This window comes from Tiliqua scincoides, chromosome 1, assembly GCF_035046505.1.
Source record: "Tiliqua scincoides isolate rTilSci1 chromosome 1, rTilSci1.hap2, whole genome shotgun sequence".
Taxonomy (NCBI): domain Eukaryota; kingdom Metazoa; phylum Chordata; class Lepidosauria; order Squamata; family Scincidae; genus Tiliqua; species Tiliqua scincoides.
In genome coordinates this window covers 208,491,726-208,514,557 of record NC_089821.1, presented here as the reverse complement: position 1 = coordinate 208,514,557, position 22,832 = coordinate 208,491,726, and the positions used below count along the sequence as shown (strand labels likewise).

General features: G+C 43.1%; 1 protein-coding gene across 1 annotated transcript in view; it reads left to right on the top strand.

Moving 5' to 3' along the window:
* The window catches only part of MAP3K5 (mitogen-activated protein kinase kinase kinase 5), a 119,521-nt gene extending 116,640 nt beyond the window's left edge, over positions 1–2,881 (top strand). Inside the window, exons 29-30 of the mRNA XM_066611226.1 lie at positions 1,041–1,117; positions 2,059–2,881. Coding sequence (XP_066467323.1) covers positions 1,041–1,117; positions 2,059–2,119 — 138 coding nt within the window. The 3' untranslated portion in view covers positions 2,120–2,881. The remainder of the gene's footprint in view (positions 1–1,040; positions 1,118–2,058) is intronic.
* The last annotated feature ends 19,951 nt before the right edge of the window (positions 2,882–22,832 follow it).

The window sequence follows — 22,832 nt, the reverse complement described above, 5'->3', positions numbered from 1 at the left end:
GCCCTCTTTTTTTGATGGTGGTTATTTATTACTTGTGTTTTATTGCCTGCCAGAATATTTATAAGATATAATAGCCATGGAAGAAGTAGGCATTTTTTAATTTCATGGAGGCCATGATCAGTTGCATAGCTAAGGCATCTGGTACCCATCAGCACAAAATTTTTTACTTCCCCACAATTTTTCACTCCCCATCCAATGACATCTTAGAGGCCTCTGAAAGGCACTTCTGCTTTTTGATGAAAACTGGAAGTGCTTTTTGAAGGTCTCTAAGACACCCCCTCAAAGTGGGAAAATGCACCCCCCTGCCCTCCCTTAGCTATACCATAGACTACAATCCCAGGAAAAGAATTAAGCACACTTCAGCCCATTGATTGAAGCACGCTTAATTCTGGGTTTGATATGATTTCCCTGTAAAAACTAATCATGGGAATTCGTTCTTTGATTTGCAAATACATCCTTTCCAGAAGAATATCAAGTCACCAATGCAAAGTGATTATCTTTCTTTCACTGCTGGGGGGGGGGAAGGGAGGGGTCGATGCCTTTCAGTTAAGCTGTTTTGCCTGGAAAGAGAATGATTTATGGATTGTCAGTGGCTGCCCTCTCTTGCATTAAGGAGGCTATTGTTAAACAACTGTTTTCCTTTAATTTAAAGGGCCCTTCTCATTGCTTTGAGATAGGAAAATGCACACAGGTGAAAAATCTGTGGATAATTAGGTTATACCTGTAATCACTTGCATGACTGTCTCTCTACAACAGTAAGAAAAGCAATTTTTTAAATAAAAACTGTGATTTTAAAGGGATACATTAGTCCACTTCTCCAGGGATCAGCACATTCCTTCTCTTTTGTAGTGGCCATTTGTGTTGAGTCAAATCCATCTATAAAAATCCGTGTATAACAAGGTTGGACCTGTACTCACAATTGAAATAAAATGTTAAATATTTGAAAAATTTATGTTAACAAGAGAATCGATGAGGGAAATGCCAGAATTAAAACCAGCAGCACAATTAGCATAATTTTCATTTTTGGCTTTTTGTTTTAGTTTTTAGCAGAAGACTATACACTAATGGACATTCTTTGCTATGTTACACGAGATGATCTAAAATGCCTTAGACTCAGGTAATTACTTCTTAAAAAAACATTACTTGCAATTTTCTTTAGAGGCATGTTATTTTCATGATGTTAAATATTGCTGATTTTTATGTATGCATGTTTTTGAAGTGATAATATCCTTCAAATTAAGTATTAAGTACTTAAACACTTGTACTGAATTTTTATTGGTTAGACATTTATACAAATTGTGTTTAATTTTTTTTAATGGAGTAGTAATTTCAAAGAGGAATTCCATAGCTAAAAACAAAACTAGTAACTCTGTTATTTATATGGTTAGTGGATTGTATTTAAATAGGAGTGGTTCATACTAACCAATTTTGCATCTAACTTTCCTTTACATAAGCTCATTTTATAGTGGCTAATGCTTGGGGGATGTTTGCAAGTAATGCTTAAATTGTGTTTTGTATATTCCACCCCTCTAATTTGAATGTAAAATCTACCCAGGCTAGAATGTACATTGGGTTTAGGCCATTTCTGCCCAATACTGCATATATGCAACAGGGACCAAGTGTATACACCTGTGGGCCAGGAAAAAATGGGTTTTAAATGGTGGTTTTTCATGATTTATCTGATATTAAAAATCTTTACAAATAGCCCAATGAATCCGTATTGGGAGCAGCTGATGCTGCAGCATGAATATAGCTGACCGTGGGTCTGACCCCTGGGTGAGAGATGAGAGACCTCCAGAAGCCTTATGCCAGAGCAGGATGAAACAATCAATATTCATTCATTCATTCATTCATTCATTCATTCATTCAAGTAATTCATATCAAACTAAAAATAACTTTTAACATCACTAGGTATTTTGTTGCGTTACAGTGATTGGCAGGATCTAAAGAACTGTTTTTACTGTTGCTTAAGAAAGTCCTGAATCCTGGGGGTATTGGAATGAAAACATTTTGAAAGGGAAACCTATTCGTTGTGAGTAAAAGACCTTTCTTTTACAGAGGTGGGATTTTATGCACACTGTGGAAGGCCATCACTGACTTCCGAGACAAGCACACCTGACCCCTGATTAAAGAAATTTACAGAGAACTGTCTGGAGCTTTTTCACACCGGAGCAAGCGTTCTGTCAAAGAGATGCTGTTGCACTTTAATCCAGTATTTGTTTACCATTGTTAAGAACACCGCAGCTTTCTGGCTGCATTTACTCCTCAGGAGTTCCTAAGGAGTCTGTCTACAACATTAAATATTATTTTAGTTTAAATATTTTTGTACATAGAATATTATCTTTTTCTAAAAGGTTGGAACAGCTATTACATTTAACAAAATGCAATGTTATTATTACACAGACAGTTGTAAAGATTTCACGTGATTGTACATTACTGAAACTAAACCAAAATGTGAAAATTTATTTTTGAAGTGTGCGCGTGTATATGTGTACACACACATATATACACAAACACACATATACACTTTTTGAATTGTATATAGGCAAGAACAGAGGTTCTCAAACTGGGGCGTTGAGGGTTCTGTCATTGCCCCTTTAAGAGAGGGGGGAATGCAGAGATGCAATCCCCAGATTGCAACACTGCTGGGGCAACAGGGGCTTTGTTTTACTCACCAGCAGCAGCAGGAGACTCCTAGAGATGCAGGGAGCCCTGCAAAAGCCTCCGCAGGCTTTTCTGCAGGATTTTCTGCAGAAAATCTAAAATAAAGACAATGACCCACTTCCGGTTTCACGATCAAAAGCGGGAAATGGGTCGTGATCTTTATTTTTAGATTTTCCGAGTCATGGGGAACCCTGTGATGGCTTCTGCGAGGCTTCCCCCCCCCCCCAGCTGTAGCTGGTGTGTAAAGCAAAGCCCCTGTTGGCCCTGGCAGCGGTGCAATCCTGAACACATCGCTGAATTCCCCCCCCCCCCACAAGGACTTGCTGTGGCTCCCAAACTCCTGGAGAGTTTGGGAACAGCTGGGCAAAAAGATTTCTGGGACACAACCTGTCTGTCTCAGTGTGGAAAGGAGCAAGGAGGCCTTTTGGTTCCATCTCAGGGTGGTGTTGTATGCTGTTTGGAGCTTTCTTGGGTGGGGGTAACTGTATGAGACATGGTGGAGAGTAAAGACAGGGAAGATGCAGGCCAAACGTTTTGATCAAGGCCCTTGCATGTGTTCATAATCTGGGGTGCAGTTCATATCTATCATGTACAGCTTATTTGGTAGCTTTTCCTTCTAGTGTGCTGAATATAGGTACTCACAGTCCTCTGTAAATGTTCATATCTTATTTTTATTTCAAGTAACTTAAATTCCAGTCTATAGTGCATTTGGTTTTTAGTGTTATGTACTACTGAACTGTACCAGTTACATATGCCTGAACTACACATAGTACTGTTAGCTTGTTCTAAAGCTATCCATTGTGACATACATTTAAGAAATAAATGCACAATTCTCACACAGTTCTTGACTTAATGGTTTTTAAATTATAACTAAAAACATTGAACAATAAAAAAAGTTGAACAGGAATAAATTGAAAAAATTTAAGAGGCTTGCTGTTGAAAATAAAATGAATGGAAACCCATATTGACAGGTATAAAAGAGACGAAGAGTACCTGAAATGCAGCCCAATCCTAAATTGTGCTGGCGCAGTAGGGTCACATGGCCTCTGCTGTAAATAGAGCTTGGGAGCTGCTGTAAATGTAGCTTGGTAGCAGGCTGGAGGTCTCCTTGGGGTGGGGATATTTTCCCCTTACCCCAAGTAATGCCCCAGCCTGCCCTATGGGCCTACTTGGATCTACAACTGCTAAGTAGGAGGCACAAGTCTAAGTGGCCTTGTGCAATGATAGAAGGCCCGGAATGGGGATTAGGATATGGCGAAGGCTTGCTCTGCCAATCCTGCCCCCTTGGGCCTGATACACCCTCAGTTCCACCCTCCTCACCCCCAAAATGCCCTCCGCTTCACCCAGAGCAACCATACCTGCATCACTGGGCAGAAGGCCTGGATGCTAAGTTGTCAGGGTGCGTATGAGTGCATAAGTCCAGATTTGGCACAACTGTTCATATAAAAGCCTTTTTCCCATCAACACTGGATTCCATTTATCACTGAATTCTAATACTAATATTTGAAAACTGAAGTGATCTTCAGTGTTGGCAAACTGGTGTCCACACGGTGTGCGGAAAGCTATGGCAGTAAGCTAATATTGCTACGTACACTTGGACCAGTGCAAATTCAAATGCTACAAATTGGGCAGTTTTGCCCAAAGGACTTTTCAGTAGAGCAGCACCAGCATATAAGAACATAAGAACATAAGAACAGCCCCACTGGATCAGGCCATAGGCCCATCTAGTCCAGCTTCCTGTATCTCACAGCGGCCCACCAAATGCCCCAGGGAGCACACCAGATAACAAGAGACCTCATCCTGGTGCTCTCCCCTACATCTGGCATTCTGACTTAACCCATTCCTAAAATCAGGAGGTTGCGCATACACATCATGGCTTGTACCCCATAATGGATTTTTCCTCCAGAAACTCGTCCAATCCCCTTTTAAAGGCGTCTAGGCTAGACGCCAGCACCACATCCTGTGGCAAGGAGTTCCACAGACCGACCACGCGCTGAGTAAAGAAATATTTTCTTTTGTCTGTCCTAACCCGCCCAACACTCAATTTTAGTGGATGTCCCCTGGTTCTGGTATTATGTGAGAGTGTAAAGAGCATCTCCCTATCCACTCTGTCCATCCCCTGCATAATTTTGTATGTCTCAATCATGTCCCCCCTCAAGCGTCTCTTTTCTAGGCTGAAGAGGCCCAAACGCCGTAGCCTTTCCTCATAAGGAAGGTGCCCCAGCCCCGTAATCATCTTAGTCGCTCTCTTTTGCACCTTTTCCATTTCCACTATGTCTTTTTTGAGATGCGGCGACCAGAACTGGACACAATACTCCAGGTGTGGCCTTACCATAGATTTGTACAACGGCATTATAATACTAACCGTTTTGTTCTCAATACCCTTCCTAATGATCCCAAGCATAGAATTGGCCTTCTTCACTGCTGCCGCACATTGTGTCGACACTTTCATCGACCTGTCCACCACCACCCCAAGATCTCTCTCCTGATCTGTCACAGACAGCTCAGAACCCATCAGCCTATATGTGAAGTTTTGATTTTTTGCCCCAATGTGCATGACTTTACACTTACTGACATTGAAGCGCATCTGCCATTTTGCTGCCCATTCTGCCAGTCTGGAGAGATCCTTCTGGAGCTCCTCACAATCACTTCTGGTCTTTACCACTCGGAAAAGTTTGGTGTCATCTGCAAACTTAGCCACTTCACTGCTCAACCCTGTCTCCAGGTCATTTATGAAGAGGTTGAAAAGCACCGGTCCCAGGACAGATCCTTGGGGCACACCGCTTTTCACCTCTCTCCATTGTGAAAATTGCCCATTGACACCCACTCTCTGCTTCCTGGCCTCCAACCAGTTCTCAATCCAGGAGAGGACCTGTCCTCTAATTCCCTGACTGTGGAGTTTTTTCAGTAACCTTTGGTGAGGGACCGTGTCAAACGCCTTCTGAAAGTCCAGATATATAATGTCCACGGGTTCTCCCGCATCCACATGCCTGTTGACCTTTTCAAAGAATTCTATAAGGTTTGTGAGGCAAGACTTACCCTTACAGAAGCCATGCTGACTCTCCCTCAGCAAGGCCTGTTCGTCTATGTGTTTTGAGATCCTATCTTTGATGAGGCATTCCACCATCTTACCCGGTATAGATGTTAGGCTGACCGGCCTATAGTTTCCCGGGTCCCCCCTCTTTCCCTTTTTAAAAATAGGCGTGACATTTGCTATCCTCCAATCTTCTGGCACTGTGGCCGTTTTGAGGGACAAGTTGCATACCTTAGTCAAGAGATCTGCAACTTCATTCTTCAATTCCTTAATAACCCTTGGGTGTATGCCATCAGGGCCCGGTGACTTATTGATCTTTAATTTATCACACATATGAGTCCTTTTGAACTGGCACATTTCAGTGAAGTAGCATGGGTTCCTCTCCCTGCTGCAGCATTGAAGCAGATGTCCATAATATTTTTTTTAACGTGCTAAAGAGCAGCAAAAGAGCTACCCTTTTCAGGCAGCAATCCTATTCGCACTTAACTGGGAATAAGAGTGCAATTTTAGGCATATATACTCAGAAGTAAGCCCTATTGTGTTCAATGGAGCTTACTCGCAGGAAAGTGTAGTGCAGCAGTTCTCATACTTAAGGCATCAGGACCCACTTTTAAAATGAGAATCTGTCAGAACCCACCGGGAAACAATGTCATGACCGGAAGTGACATCATCAAGCAGGAATGGTTTTAACAATCCTAGGCTGCAGTCCTACCCACACTACCCAGGAGTAAGTCCCATTTACTATCATATACACCAGGGGCGCTCAAACTTTCAACTTTAGGGATGCTTGATGACAAGCTGCACCTGCTGAAATTCTCTCTTCTATACACTTGTTAAAGGTCCAGCATCCCTAAAGTTGAAAGTTTGAGCACCCCTGCAATAGCCTGTTAAAGAGAACAGATCTGTAACATTTCCCAAAATGCAGTCACATACCATGATAGCATCAAGTAAAATAAAATACTGAAATGGGGACCCACCTGAAATTGGCTCATGACCCACCTAGTGGGTCCTGACCCACAGCTTGAGAAACACTGGCATAGTGCATAGGATTTTAGCCCAAGTGCTGTTAAATTAAGTTTAAATTTAAATATAGGTTTAAATTTAATTTGAAACTTAATTTGATATTTAAATATCATTTTTTAAAATTTAAGGGCTCAGGTGCCAAGGACCTGATCCCAATCCATGAGAGGGAGAAAAAGTCGTGGAGGGGTATTAAGTCAGGCATCCCCCTTGCTGGCTTCATTCTGGCTGTGAGGCCAATTGGCAGATGCTAGCACCTACAGACAACATCTGGCACAGCTGGAGATAGGAATGAGATCTTAGGACTTGGTCCCCTGCATATCTCCAGGATGCAAGCAGGGATCTAGCACCTGATTCCAACTTGCTAGAGAGGGAAGAAACAGATTCAGAGACTTGTTAATTTTTGCATTAAACTCTAGGGTTTACATCTGTGTAGAATGATTGCACTGGTGCTCTCCTGCCTCTCACTTATTTTATCTTAGTTTATGTTAAGCCAGGGGTGTCCAAAGTTTTTGGCAGGAGGGCCACATCTTCTCTCTGACACTGTGTGTGGGGGGGAGAGAATTAATTTACATCTAAAATTTGAATAAATTTACATAAGTTTACATAAATGAATATATTAAAGATGAACTTATATGAATGAACGAAGGTCTTGCAATAGCTCAAGGCCTATAAAAGGCCTTGCACAAAGCAAGGCTGGTCTTTCATTTGCTGCTGCATCACAGATGTAAAACAGCAAGCAGTGGAGGGGGCCCTCATCCCACAGCTCATGTGAGAGGTCAAACAGTTGCCCTCATGCTGACAGCAGTTGCTTCTGGCCAGTGTGGGCTCAAACAAATCTCTGGAGGGCCAGAGACTCATTGGAGACTAGGGGCTCCCTGAGGGCCACATTGAGAGGCCTGGGGGGTCCGCAAGTGGCCCCAGGGCCGGGGTTTGGGCACACCTGTGTTAAGCCATTTCTGCCCAATGTTGCATATAGGTAGCAGCGATCAAATGTGTACACCTGTGGGCTGGGCAGAAACCAGTTGCTTATGGAAGAAATGACAACATTATCAGCACCTGCAGCTCTTTGCTGTACTTTGGCTTCCAGTTAGCTCAAAGGTTCTTACAGTTCAAGTCTTTGGATTGCTCTGTGGTTGCACACACATTTCACCTAGCAAATTAAAAATCAGGAGTTCTTGTGAGCTTTTCATTTTCCTCCTGTGCAATTCCTGGAACCATCTATGATTATATCATTGGGAAGGAAGTATGAGAAGGCATGAGCACGTCTACGAAGCAGCACCGCCAAGAATATCCATGGAGAAGCCCTGATTTTGAATTGGTACACAAGTTTGGCCAGTAGGCTAATAGTACTGTCTAGCTAAACTACTCTACATTCAGGCAGAAGTCAAAAGGACAGCTACTTTTTCTTCTAGCAAGGATCTAACAGCCCAATCCTATGCAGGTCTACTCAGAAGTAAGTCCCATTGGAGTCAGTGGGGCTTACTCCCAGAAAAGTGGATAGGATTAGGCTGTCTCAGCCCAACTGAGAGCCCAAACCTATCCACACTTTCCTGGGAGTAAGCCCCATTGACTCTCATGGGACTTACTTCTGAGTAGACCTGCACAGGATTGGGCTGTGAGGCTGCAATCCTATGCACGCTTTCCTGGGACTAAGCTCCATTGGCTATGAGACTTCTGAATGGTCCTGCATAAGATCGGGCTGTAGGTGTCTTGAGCAGCTGCACTGCAGGCAGAAATTAAACCAGCGAAGTCCCCCCTCCTGGGCAAACTTGTGAAGAGGCTGTTAAAGGTCCCAATGCTGCCGGGGGGGGGGGGGAGCAGGGAAGTCTCGCTCGCCCCTGCCTGTTCACAGCGATCCAGCAGCGCGGTCTGCTCGCGGCATCTTCCTCGACCTGCCCACGAGGTGGCGCTTTGCACGCCCAATCCCCGCCTCCGCCTCCTCCTGCCCGGGGCTGCCACGAGACTGCTTGTGGCGCGCGCCTGCCTTCCTCCCCCTCACCTGCCCGGGCCACCTTCCATTCCCCGGGGGTGGGAAGGAGGCTCTGCTGGGCGGGGCGGGGCGGCTCAGCCAGGAGGCGCCATGGCGGAGGCAGAAGCGGCGGCCGGGATGAGGAGCGGCGGGGCTTCCTCTGCCCCAGCGGGTGAGTCCTCGGGCACGGGCAGCAGCCTGGCCAGGGGGCGCCCCGGGGGATGCGCCAGGCTGCTTGGAAGGGGGCTGTAGCTACTGCACCGTCCCCGCCCCGGGTAGAGCCTTCCCCGGGGCAGAGTCCGAATGTTGTGTTGCTGGGAGAGGGCGGGGGCGCTGCTGCTTGGCCGGGGCGGGGGGAGGCTCGCCCGCTCGCCTGCTCTGGCCGGCCTCACAGGTGAGCCCGCGTGGGAAGGGAGCAGCCCCGCTCGCTTTGTGACCTTTGCCTTGCTGGAGGCGCCTGGCCAGGAGGCCTTGGTGGGCTGGGGCACAGTTGGTCTGCCAGGGAAGGAGTGCCTGGTGCCCTCAGAAACGACACTACACTCAAGTGGGGGAGGGGGTTGGTGGTGTGCTTTCCCCCTGTGCCAGCTGCATCGCAGGCAGAAATTCAGTGGGTTGTTCACTTCCAGGATGGAGATGGGCAGTGCCACCCCTGTTGAATGTGCAGCCTAGCTGTGAGAGGGCACAAGACACTTGCCATCAGTGACACATCTCCAGTGACTTCCCTGCCCAGCCTCCATAGCTTGTTCATCCAGACTGGATGAAGTCATGGTGGCATTTTCACACTTATGACACCTTCTGATGTTTTGTTTGACTGGCTCATGCGCTGCCCCCCTTTTTTTTTTTTGGTGTGGCTTGCCACATCATGAGGAAGGCAATGCAGAATGTTGCTTCTGGTGTATCTCAGCTTTGTGAATGCCAGGCTGTGGCATAGTTTGTATGTTTTGCACAGGGGAGGAAATGAAGAGCAACAATTAAGCAGCCTGCAACTGTCTTTAAAGAGTATGACACAGTACCTATTAAGGAGAGTGGGCAGAGAGTCATAATAACCCATCCTGCTGCAGTGGCCAAGGGGACTGTTATCAGTGCCCTTCTGGCTGAACTCAGTTCAAGCTGTGCTTTCCTCTTCCCTCTGGGGGGGGTGAGGTCATTTTTCCCTTTGAAGCCACCTGCAATCTCCATTGGTAATTGCACAGACATAGATAGCAATGGACAACTCAGGCTTCTAAGTGCCTTGTTCTCCACCTCCCCCCCCCCCATCATGGCTCAAATGGCTTCCCTGAGACTTGCCCTTTTCTCTTCTGACTACTGGTATTTGTCATGCCAATAACAGCTCTTCTGGTTCCCTTCCTTTCATCCTCCCACCAAGCATTCTCATGAAATTTCAAATCTTAGCAGCTGTGTTAGCTGATATGACATCCTGCCTCAGAAAAAGGGATACTGCCATTCCCATATGCTACATGCTGGCTGTTTGCTAAGCGAAGTCACACCTTTGGCTCTATTTACTTCTATGCAGGATGGATAGGACAAGAAGGAGTCCCTCACCATACCAGAATGGCATTTCCAGCCAAGTTAGCAAAGCAAATATCATTTTCCCACAAGTTATCCTAGTCTCAGGAAACATCTGTGCAGTGGACCCAACACTGTTCTTTGATAACTTGCTGATTGCTTCAAGGCGGGCACTGGTTCTGTTCCTGCAGGGCTGGCTTTATAATGGAGCAACCTGAAATGGTTGAATGGAGTGGCAAAGTTGGAGGGGCTGTGAACTGATGAGCTCCCAGCCTATCATCTGACGCCAACTTCTTGTCTGTTGCATGTTCCAGTCCTCTTCTGGCTAGCTGAGAACAAGTAGGAAGAGAATAATGGCAGTGGCAGTTCCCTTCTCCCTGCAGTGCTGCTGGAAGGAAAAAGAGGAACAAAGAAAAGGAGTTCAGCTGCAGATTATTTCTCCCTACCCATCTGGTGCTTATGAAGCATCAAGTGGTTGGGGAGAGGTGATATGGAGCCCACCCCTTCCCTGTGCACCAAACTGGATAAGTAAGTAAGAGGGAAGGCAGGGTAGTGCGGGCACCTCTCTAATCATGGTTTGTTTGTTGTCTGCCCATCTTTCCATACCTTCCTGCTGGCTCACCAGCCCTCCCCCAGTATGTGCACACAAAGGAAGCAAAATTATGGTAGGCATTCATATGGTACATGGGTATGTGCCACCATTGCTTTCTTCCCTCTTATTTCAAGCCTTCCAAGTCTTCAGTTGAGCTGTGGATCTTGTGAGACTTTGGATGATACAGACTTGATTAAGGCCCAATCTAGCCACTTTTCTTCCTGCTCCCAGCATCACTACCTCTGTGCAGGCTTGACCAGTGAGTCTGGGTCAGGGACACAGCTTCTCTGTGGCTCAAGTGGTACATTTGCAATCTGTTCTTTTGATTAAAGTGACACCAATTTATATTACTACTGTGGAGAAGTTGTGTTTATTTTTAAACCACAATAACTTCCAGGGTTTTATTGCTTGGCTGGCAGCATTCAGAGATCTTAAGTCCTCAGCGTGCTGATTTATACAGAGTGTGGTTAATCTGATTTGAAAGCTTTCTGCTGAAGGCAGGTGTACTCTTGCAATCAAAAAGCCTGTGCGGAAGGACATGCATGGATAACTTTACTTGGCCCTAATGGAATGACTCGTGGTAAACAATTTGAATGAATGCCCAAAAACACATTTACTAGGGTTGTGGCATGGTGTGTGTGTGTGATTGATGATTTGATGTTTTAATTTGTTGTAATTTCTTGAGAAAAAATAGCCAATTCTGAGTTTGCTGTGTTCTAATTAAAGGATGGCCAATATTGCAGGTGGTTCTGGGTGTGCTTGTTATACAAGTTTCTCTGTACTTCCGTGTTTACTCCTAGTCATATAATAATTGTACAGGTGAAACCAAACACTGAAATAAGCCTGATCTTCAACATTCCCTGTTTATCTTTTGTGATTACTTTGTGCCACTGCGTTAGTTGATTTTAGCATTGTGAGTGTTTAATTGGCTACTTGTTTTGGTGTTTTTATTGTGTTTATATTTTTTTAGCATATGTATTTGTTATAAGCAACTTAGGGTATCCCAGTTACAGGAGGAAAGGCTGGATAGAAATGTTTTAAAATAAAACAGATTCCTAAAAGTGTACATTATTTTTAATTTGTTTATTCTTTTTGCACATTTTACTGTCTCAGACAATGTGCTACAAATACAGGGATTAAATAAGTGATTTTTAAAAAGACTTAAAAGGGTACACAATCACTGAGCAAATTTTAATAGAAGAAGGAAATAAAGATCTTCACCCAGATGTATGATCTTTGCACTTAATTACTATTTTTGCATTTGGACTTGGATGGTAAGGTGTGAAATTGGCAAGCAATGCACATAAAAAAGAATGGTTATTCCAAGCTGCTGCATTACAAAAAAATGACTGAGAATGTATTTAATTCATGGTTAGTTAGTTTAGTTAGAATATTTAGTTCTGAAGTCAAATATTTTTGCATAACAGAGGAAGATGTTGGATGATGCTCTGAATAGCTTGTTGTGAAGCTACAATACTAGTTATTAATATGCTGGGATATAGGAGGAGTATGGTCCTTGCCCAGGTGGCTTTCAATATGTCTTTCACCTGATATGAGAGTGTGAAGGGTCAGCTGAAGGGGTAGAAATCAGTAGAGAATGAGATGGGGGACGTCTTTGAAGGTGATTGTAGTTGGCCACAAAGAAGGCTAATATGGTTAGAAAAAGACTTTAGTTTTAACTGATGTTGGCAGACGTATTTCAGTTCCTCGCCTCTGAAGGCATAGTGCAAGTGAGATGTGGCAATAGGAGACAGTGAGTCTGTGTACAAGTTCTTTTTTTCAAAACTCTGGTACAAAAAGTACGGATGGTTAGCTGTCAGTTGTCCACAGTGCAGGCATAGTTGCAGCCCAGTCCCGCACAGTTTGTATGTCGAAGCCCATGGGTTTTAGTAGGTTTAGGCTTGCGTGCTTCTTCTTAGGTCAGGCAGTTCTAACGGGGAGTTTTTTCTTCAGAACTGTCACACTTGTGCCAAACTGTGAATGTGTTGTGTAATCTCCAGCCTGGAGTCCGCTTGTTGCTATGGGAGATTAAAGGTCTGAATCCTCCTTAGATCTTTACTGAATTCCATTACCTGGAACTGCTGTTTTTCACAGAACTTTCTGTGAATAGCAAGTTCTTTCATTTACGGTCTTGAAGTGTGCCTACAAATAAGCAAAAAATCAAGCAAGGCATTGCAGGTGTTTGCATGAAGTAAGAAGACTGAATCACAGGCAAATATCTTTCATCACCTAGTATTTATGAACACAGACTGCTCTTGTTGATCTCTAAAACCAATTTCCGGCCACTCCTAGATCCTTCAGAGCAGGTTTTCCCAAAGGGGAGGTGTGTGTGTGTCGTGTGCTGGGGAAGGAGGTGAGGAAACCTAGTAGAGTGTTAGTGAGAGGTAGGAATCGGCTAAGATCTAGTGCCTTTCAGCACCATGGACCCTGCCAACAGCAGATGGATAATGGAAAACCATTGCGACTAGAACAGCTTTAATTACTTCTGTGGGTGTTTGGTAGGAGGATGTGCCATCATACTTCCTGGTCAGATGCTCTTTCAGTAAGAGTATAGTCTTCGTAAGGGAAATAACTTTGTGATAGCATTTGGATAAATTTAGTCCCAACTGTAGCTGGTTTGGGTTTTTGATAGGCATTGTTTTGAATTGCTGGTTTCGTTAATATTTTATGTTTTGCTTTTTTGATTGGGTTGATTGTAATTTTTTTTTTTTTAGTATTACGTAAGTTGCTTTCAGGGTCTCTTTGGGCTCAGAACATCAGGGTTAAATTTCATAGCTAGGTAGGTTTTTTTTTTCTTTAATTGACAGAGGAATAGAGAAGAAAAATTATCTCCCCCCTTTGTTTCCTTCCCCTCCTGTTTCCCTCCCCCCCCTTTGAATCACAGAGGAAGTATGGGAAGTGATGGGACAGGTTTCAGTATGGTAACATGTGTGAATAAACAATTTAGAAATTAGGGGAGATCCTTTTATCTCTGAGAACTGGCAATCCTTTTCTGAATAAAAGGGAGGACTTGTGTTTTGGAGCCTGTTAGTGAGTCTTAAGTGAAACTAAAAGAGATCCACCATCCTATGTGTAAATTAATGTGATGATGCACATCCTTGAAACATCTACTAACATGTTTAAAAGCAACATGTTAGTTGCTTTTTCAGAACAATAAATGAAATTGTGGGCCTGAAGAGACATGAAAATTGGGTTATCTAATAGTATGCACAGAGACTGGTTGTTCATACTGAATGCCTCACAACATACGTACCACAGAGCAGGAATGAACAAGATGCCACAGGTACTTGTCATACGATGAACAGAATGTCATTAAAACTAAATCCAAATAGATCAAAAAAGTGAGCCAGTCCTGCCACAAGCTATTGGGGAAATTGATACTTTTCCTTCTCTCTCTCATGTAATCAGTCAATCTGACCTGAAAGAAATGCTGTTAAGAATAATGTACTTGTAACACCAAAAGACAGTAAGCGTGCAATATAGCTCTTCAAAAGTTGGGCTTGAATCCAGAAGAACTAGGTTCAGGTCTGGTCCTGCCCTGTTAAGGGTTCATAGTGCAGCTTTGAACAAGGCTGTGTCCATCAGCCATAGTTCTCCATCTGTAAAACAGATTTAATATTGATCTGCTTCACTGGGTTCTCTTGAGGGAAGATGTGATAATTCTTTACAAATAACCTGCCTGCAATAATCTAGTAACCTCTGGATTGAGTTATTGCAATATGTTGTACGTGGGGGCTGTCTTTGAAGGCAAGTTGAGCAAATTCAGTTTGTACCATGTCAACCTTTATCGCCTATGAAACCCTAAATAGCTTGGGGTTGGCTCTCTGAAGGACTGCCTTCTACCACATGAACTTGTCCTGACCTTATCTTTATCTACATAATGTCTTCCCAGAGTCTCCCATCATCTAGGGTTCAGGTGCTGATCAGAGAAAAGGTGTTTTGGGTTGTGGGTGTCTTTGGAATGCGTTCCCCAGAGAAACTGGCCTGGTTCCAACCTGGATGTCATTTTGATGTGAGACAAAAGAGTTCCCTATTTGTCTGAGCCTTCTAGTATCTGCAGTGCCTGGCCTTTAATAAGTATTTTATGGCTGTATTTTATCACCTGGCCTGGCCATTGCATATATGATCCTATGAAGATTATGTGGTTTTATTGTATTTGTGTTTAGTTTTCATTGCACATCATCCTGGGAGCTCCATGCTGAAGGGTAACTGACAAATTGTCTAAATAAATAAAGCTTTCTATACACCACATTATGCTATGTAACTGGAGATGTGCTAACCAGTGCAATGTGTGGTTACATAGAAGTCAGTCCCAATAAGTTCAGTGGTACTTACTGAGTACCACTGGGAGGCTCCTAACAGAGCCTCTAACAAAGTTTTTTTTCAAAAAAGACCATGGTCCAGTCACTTTCTCTCAGCCTCACCTACTTCACAGGGTTGTTGTGAGGACAAAAGGAGGGCAGCAGCAATGTACACTGCCCTGAGCTCTTTGGGGGAAGGGCGGTATAAAAATGTGAAAAAGAATAAATAAAATAAAAACAATAACAAATTTAAGTGGTCCCCCCTCCAAAAATCCAACTAAGAGAGCAAGAAAGAACAAAGTCATCAAAATACATAATCAAGGCAGCTATGAAAGCAAAAAAATAGACCAGTCAATCCGCAGAAAGTTAAACACAAAAGATAAATCAATCAGTGAGGCTTCAGCAGGTGTCAAAAGATGGGCAGAGATAAATTATGGTACTTGAGTGCTATCCAACAGAGGTCAGCACTATTGAGTTCCATTAATTTTTAGTGGGAAAGTTAGGCTTGTGCTTAAATCTCTGAAATGGAAATGGATGGGTTTTCAGTAAAAGTGCTTCACTTTGGCTGGATTGTTCCATTGTTTCAACCTTTCTCAGTGCGTGTTCTCTCTCTCTCTCTCTCTCTCTCTCTCTGTGGATGCATGTTGTTTGTCAAGACAGTGTGTAGGCCCAGGAAATAAATCAATTTTTCTTTGCTGAAAGATGTTTAATGAAAGCTGCTTTTTTAACTTGGTTGATGGTATCATAGTTCATCCAGGCTTGAACATGTGGGAAGTAAGAATCCTGAGTTATATCTAATAAGTAATTTTCTACTAGTTTTAAAATAGTATTCCTTTCCAGTAGTAAGAAAGCACACGGTTGCATGGTGGCTAATCTTACCGAAATTCATGGGATATCTACTTGGCATGACTTCCTGTACACAGTATTTCTTCTTAATCCTGTAGCAGAGCAGCTCAGATTTTTCACAAAGCTCTCCTGCCAGTTTATGTACGTGAATGGATGTCCTTTGCCAAAGGAGCTCAGAGTTCTGAGGGAAAACTAATACCTTGATCCTCACTATGTTTGTATGTGTCAGGTTTCCTTGAGAGAGGGGGAAGAGATAAAATAAAAATCTGAATGCATAGGGTTTCCCATGCTGAGGGTCATGACTGTTTACTTAGGTTTGAACTAAGTAAATACTTTTAAAATAGTTTTCTCCAAAGTCTGGTAATCTGTGGCTGCATTCAAACATAATATTTTGAGAGCAGTGGCAGTAGTTTCATTCTCTTAATGCAAGGGCTTCATCTCTGATGCAAACAGTTTGAACCACAGCTAGATCGACTTGCATTGGAGCAGGCAAGATCTGCCAGTTGTTGAGTGGGGGGGGGGGTGCTTATTGGCTGCAAAACTGCAGCTCTTTAAGATGTCTATAGATGTTGCTTTTAAAGAAAACCAGGGAGTGAAGGATGAATGAACAAACCTATACAGGTGTGTACAGTGTTGTGCTTTAAAAGTAGAAAAGAAGCGGGCAGCTCACTTGAAGCATGGGGGAAGGGGCAATGCTGATGGCTGAACCAGCTTTGGATTAACTGGTACGTACAGTGTATCTGCCATGCAAATTCTGAAACCTGGGAGAAGCTACTGTGACTTCTTGTTTACATGTTGTCTTCTGCTTGTTGTACTGAGTTAGTTGCAGGCAGCTCCAAAGATGCATGTTTTTGCTGGGGGAGTGGGAATGTAATGTTTCATAAAGGCAAGACTGATTTTTTTTTTCCAGTGTGGAGTAACAATTACAAATTAACAAATGCATTTATGCAAATGAATTTCTCTGGTTTACTGCCTTTTAAAAGGTTAAGCTGTGGGTGGGTACAGATTGCCATTATAACACTCTACCACTTTTCTGCCCCTAAAGTGTAGTAAAATCTCTTTACCACTTGGCTGGGTGATAAGCTGGTTTTGGCTATCTCGGTGTATGGAAATTCAGTTCATGGCAGTTGATCACCTGAATGGTTCTGTATAGCTTGATGTTTTTGTATATGCTGAGATAGATGAACATAGAAGGCATTTGATAAATTAAGCCATATCACTCTTGGCTGGAAGTAGGTTGTGTAGTGAGCTCGACAAAGTATTAAAATAGGAAACATTTTCACACTTGTTATTTCTTCAGTAATGTTCTTGTCTAGGTTTAGATTTACCAGCTGTTCAGTTTGTCTGATTTAAGTTAGGTGCTTATGGAACCACAAGATGGAGCTGCTGATGTTTGCATCAGAAGTTACTGAACACTAAAACTCTTGATATAAATTGATAATGGCTTTGTCTGATGAAAAAAGCCCTTTATGTTATAGTTCTGTGTAGGTCACTGAGATATGTCAGGTTAGTTTATAGTTTTCTTATTGTGAACTTGATTTAAAAGTTTTTCATATATCCCTCTATACATCATATCATATCTGTATATATCCCAAAGTATGCACAACCCTACTAGTGCAAGGGCCACATTCATATACTCTTCCTTTGAGTGTGTGGACCTATTTTGATGAAGGCATATGGGGTAGTTCCATGTGGTTATCGGTATAATAATGCCTGAATTGGGATGCCTGGCTGTAAACTTGTGGCTGGTTCTGCACATATTCCGTATTAAAATGAGTAAGTCTTGCACATCTATAATGTAGGCAGAATTTGCTGGTTAAATGAAATAATGATGGAGAACAAATAGTAGCAATCAAAATGGAGTCCATCTGTTCCTTAAAAATAAAATGATTGTTGAAGGCTTATGATGACCTAGGCAGGAATGTGTTCAGACCTGAAATTCTAGTCAGAGTCCTTCAGTGTGCATTGGATCCATGCAAGTACCATGTTACCCTAGGTGCTATGGCAGAAAAATGGAAACCAGTTTTCCCAATATCGGTTCCAAAGGCAATTTAACTCATTTCCCTATCCTTCAGTGCTCTTAATTCCATTCTTTGCCCTGCTGTTTTGAGAGCAAGACTGGGTAAATAAAAAATCTCTCAGCCCCAACCTGTTTTCAGATGACCCATCACCAACAGATCCTTTTTGTGTGGCCCTCCAGCTGTTTCTGGTACAATGGGGTATAGGGATGGCTCTGTATAATATAGGTCACACTCTTGCCATTCTCTTCCCACAACTTATTTGCTGGCTTCAAAACTCCCTACGGTTGGTGAGAAACTAGTTTGGTGGGAGGTGATGCATGAACAATTGATTTAAATGTTTCCTCTTAGAAGGTTCTGCAGAGTACGTGTCTCTTGATGTAATAAAGCCAGGCATTTATTTTCTATCCTATTATTTAAATACAAGTGCTTTACTAAAGCTTTAGTTATTGGAAGTATACAGCAATAGTGCAAATGTAGAAGTATTTTACAATAAAAATGTTAAATTTCAGTGCAAGTCACTGAAATCAACCCCCCCCAAATCCAATTAACTGCAGTTGCCCCAGAATGTGATCAAAGTAATGTTTACATCTTTTGCATCAGGATGTAAATATAAGTTCATATTTTAAAGACCTGAATATGTTTCATACCTTTAACATATTTTAAACTGTTCTGTTTTTGAAAAGTTCTTATAAAAGCATTACAGTTAAAACAAAATTATATCCAGTATCAGTGCAATAAACTATGCAACCAAGTAAACAAAGCATAGCAAAGCCTCTTTAATTGCAAGGCAGGCAGCAAATTTGCATGCTATGCAAAAAGGTGTATACAGATTTGCTTCCACCAATGAATGGGGCAGACCCTGTGCCAGATAAGATCAGTTATCCCTTGCAATTATTTCTTGGAATTCAGATACCATGGTTTGTAATAAACTGACCAAGTCATGACATTAAAAAAAAAAAAAAAGGCAGCTTTCAGAATGGATGCATAAACTCTAAAGCACCTTCTGGGTGTGTGTCAAGGTTTCGTCTCTTTTCAAGCTGGAAAAGGATTTGTCATGTCAAAGACAATTAAGCTTAATCTGTTTTAATAACTTGTCTCAATTAAGGAGGCACTATGTAACCATCTGACAGCATGTTTTTCTTTCCCACTTAAAAAGTATGCAAAAATCCAAGCACCAAAATTTGCCCAGGCCTGTTGTTCAGTTGAACATCTCTTAACATGCCCCTCCCATAGTAAGACAAACACACTCAATGAATGAGCTAGAAGCAGTTTAAAAGGAACAGTTTCATTTAGAAGTGAAAATGAGTGTGTGCATGTAGTGAACCCCCAAAATGGAAGCACTATGTACAGTGGTACCTCGCATAACGAATGCCCCGTGCAGCGAAAAACCTGCAGAACGAAAGCGGTGTGCGAAGTTTAGTAACTCGCATAACAAATTTTTATGACTTATGCTTCGCATAACGATTTTTTTTATTGTCCTGGTTTGTCATGTCCCTTTATGATCCCGTCCACCCTAGTAAGGGGCGGATCTTCATGTCCCTTTATGATCCCGCCCACCCTAGTAAGGGGCGGATCTTCATGTCCCTTTATGATCCCGTCCACCCTAGTAAGGGGCGGATCTTCATGTCACTTTATGATCCCGTTCACCCTAGTAAGGGGCGGATCTTCATGTCCCTTTATGATCCTGTCCACCCTAGTAAGGGGCGGATCTTCATGTCACTTTATGATCCTGTCCACCCTAGTAAGGGGAGGATCTTCATGTCAGCTTGCTCCCAGGAAAGTGTGCACAGGATTACAGCTTTCAAACTCCCCACTCAGCATCCCCCCATCGCTCATTCACCCTCTCACTGCCCCATTTCCTTCACGTTTTCCCCCCATGATCACGGCAAAAGCAAGCAATTGAGTGCAGCTGCTCTGTCCTTCCCAGCTTAGAGCACAATCCTGTGCGTGTCTCCTCAGAAGTAAGTCCCATTGTGCTTGCTCCCAGGAAAGTGTGCACAGGATTACAGCCTTCAAGCTCCCCACTCAGCATCCCTCCCGTTTTTGAAATCCTCTGTACAGTATGTATGCCTTTAAAGAGCACTTAATAAACACTTTGTAAACCAAATTTGACTTTGTTCTGACTTTTCTTGCCCATAGGAACGCATTAATTAAATTTCAATGCATTCCTATGGGAAAACGTGCTTCGCAAAACAAAAAACTCGCATAACGAAAGGACTCGCGGAATTTCGTTATGTGAGGCACCACTGTATTTGCAAGAGCTTCAGGGCCCATGAGAGGGTGGTAAAGAGCCCAGGGTCAAAAGGGGGGCCCAGGAACCAAAGAAGGGGGCCCAGGAACTTCCTGGGATATTGTGTTTTCTAATCTCACTTGAATTTGCTGCCTGAGTGGGATGCTGGGTACATGGCTGCTGCTGCTGCTACAGAAAGCCATATGTGCTGGGCTAAGGAATGCATACGTGACATTCCTGAACACAGTGTCAGAACAGGGAGGAAACTAGCCTGCTCTTTGGTGTGTATATCTGCTTGCCTTGATGCAGTATATAGGAGCTCAGGGGCACAACTGTGGGCCTACAGCTGCCGCAGAAGTGTGTTTTGGTGCAAACAGGACACTTTCCATGCTGGTGTGAGCCTCAATACGACGATACTAATTTTCTGCAATGATTTTCTATATTTAAAAGATTTGAGACTTTATGAATGTGTTTGGTTTTCTGTAGTACTGTACCTAGCTGCTGATGCTGCATGGGCAGGTAGACCTGGGCTTCAAAGACTTTTCTGGCTGTTACCACCCTTCCCCTGCACAGTTCCCCCACTCCTGCCCACCCTTGTCACCACCTTTCTGTGCTCTTTTTCGTCTCCTGTCCTCCACATTGGGGAAGGGGCCCAAAAGAAACTTTTTACCCCCTGATAAAATTCTTCTTGGAGGCCTTGGGGAGGGAAGCAGAAGCATGTATTGAGTGCTGGCTGATATATTGTGCACAGTGATTGATTTGATCAGTGGGTTGCAGCAGTGAGATCCCAACATCACTTAATTCTTGAGAAACATCCTTGCAAGAAACCAGGGTTGGGAAATACATCATGTCAAAAAGTGTTTCCTGTTAGGACAACCCCTCTTCCTTGATTGAAAACCAGAGGTGAAGAACATGGGGAAGAACTCCTGAAAGCTGGAGTGGGGAACCATATGAAATTGGCAGATCCGTTAGTTCCCTGCCCTTAGAGCAGTGATTTTCAATCTTTTCCATCTCACGGCACACTGACAAGGCACTAAAATGGTCAAGGCACACCACCAGGTTTTTGATAATTGACAAGGTACAACATGCTGCCAATGGGGGCTCACATCTCCCATTGGCCCTACCTTCCCCCAAATTCCTGTGGCACACCTGTGGACCACTTGTGGCACACCAGTGTGCCACAGCACAGTGGTTGAAAATGGCTGCCTTAGAAGGACAAAGCTCAGAGGAAAACTCCTGCACTCTTTGTTACAAGGCCTCCTGGGATTCCTACAGAGTTAGGAAATCTGCCACAGGTTGACTGACAGTGCATGGGAAGGGACTAGCATGACTTCCACTACAAAGAAAGCCCTGGATTGCAGAAACTGTTCTTCTCTTCTTTGCTTCCTTGCCCCTTGTCATGGGCTCTCTAGCTGAAAACGTGCTATGTCTGCCACAAATGAGGAAAGATGTGCACAGGGGTGACCAGGGTCAGTGCTATCAGTTGTCCTAAACTAGGCAGCTGCCTCGGACTCAGACCCCTGGAGGGGGTTCAGTACTGCTCTTTAAGTTTTATTCAGACTAGTTTTTTAACCAATGTAAAAATGTAACTGCAATAAAAATCTTTTAAAATTTAAGATCATTTATTGTAAAAATGCAATAAAAATAATCTTTTAAAATTTAAGATCAATACCGCAACATACATAAAACGTATCATGTGTGTGAATTCACTAGAGAAGTCAATGATGTTAGGAAATCCCTTTACCACATGTCAATTGGGTGGAGAGCAAAAAATTCCCACTGGACCCCCCCCCAGGGGCAGCTGACCAACTCCAGGCTACTTTCAGGGATGGGAGAGACCGGTCTAATTACCAGCACACACTGAGGAATATTGCTGAGCTATACATCTAATGATCTTCTCAAACTTCAGTGACCCTGAACCAAATGAGTTAGTATCCCCACAAAAAAAACCTGTATTGTTGCACCTTCTTTTTCTTCTTTCTCATTTCATGCCAGTGCATTGAGTTATGCCATGAGCCACTGCATTTGTTTCCTGCGCATGTAAACAGTTTCCACCACGTGCTTTTGCTACACGTGTCTTGGAGCACACCAGGTAGCAAGGCATGTCACAGGCTGACTGAAGTATCTCTTTAGAACAAGCAGTGCTTGGGCGTGGAGGTTATTGGGCTCAAGTGACCAGTTGATTTATTTTTTCACAGATTGCCCCAGTAACTCAGGAAGTAAGATGTTGAGTCTGGCTGCTAGAATTTCATTTGCAAGACCCTGAACCCTTTCAGGTGGCTGCATCCTTCTCGCCCTTTTTTAAAATGCCAGCTTGTATAAGTGAACACTTCTCTTTGGAAAAATGTCCAAAAATATATGTCCAAAAGCAATTAGAAACAATAAAAATGTCCCAATGTAAAAGGCAATGCTGATTAGTGATTAGAACTTAACTGCTTAATTGGCAACAGTATTTAAAAGATAGGATTTTTAATTTCTGCGTTATCAACATTGGTGAAAAAACTTTATAATGCATATGTGTGTCCTACAGCAACGATTCTATAGGCCTGCTGTTCAGCAAGCAGGGAAATTGTTCAGCAAGTGTGAGGGAAATTCTATATTTGTTGTTGAAGGAGAGCAAAATTCATTAAGAATGTAAAATCCCAG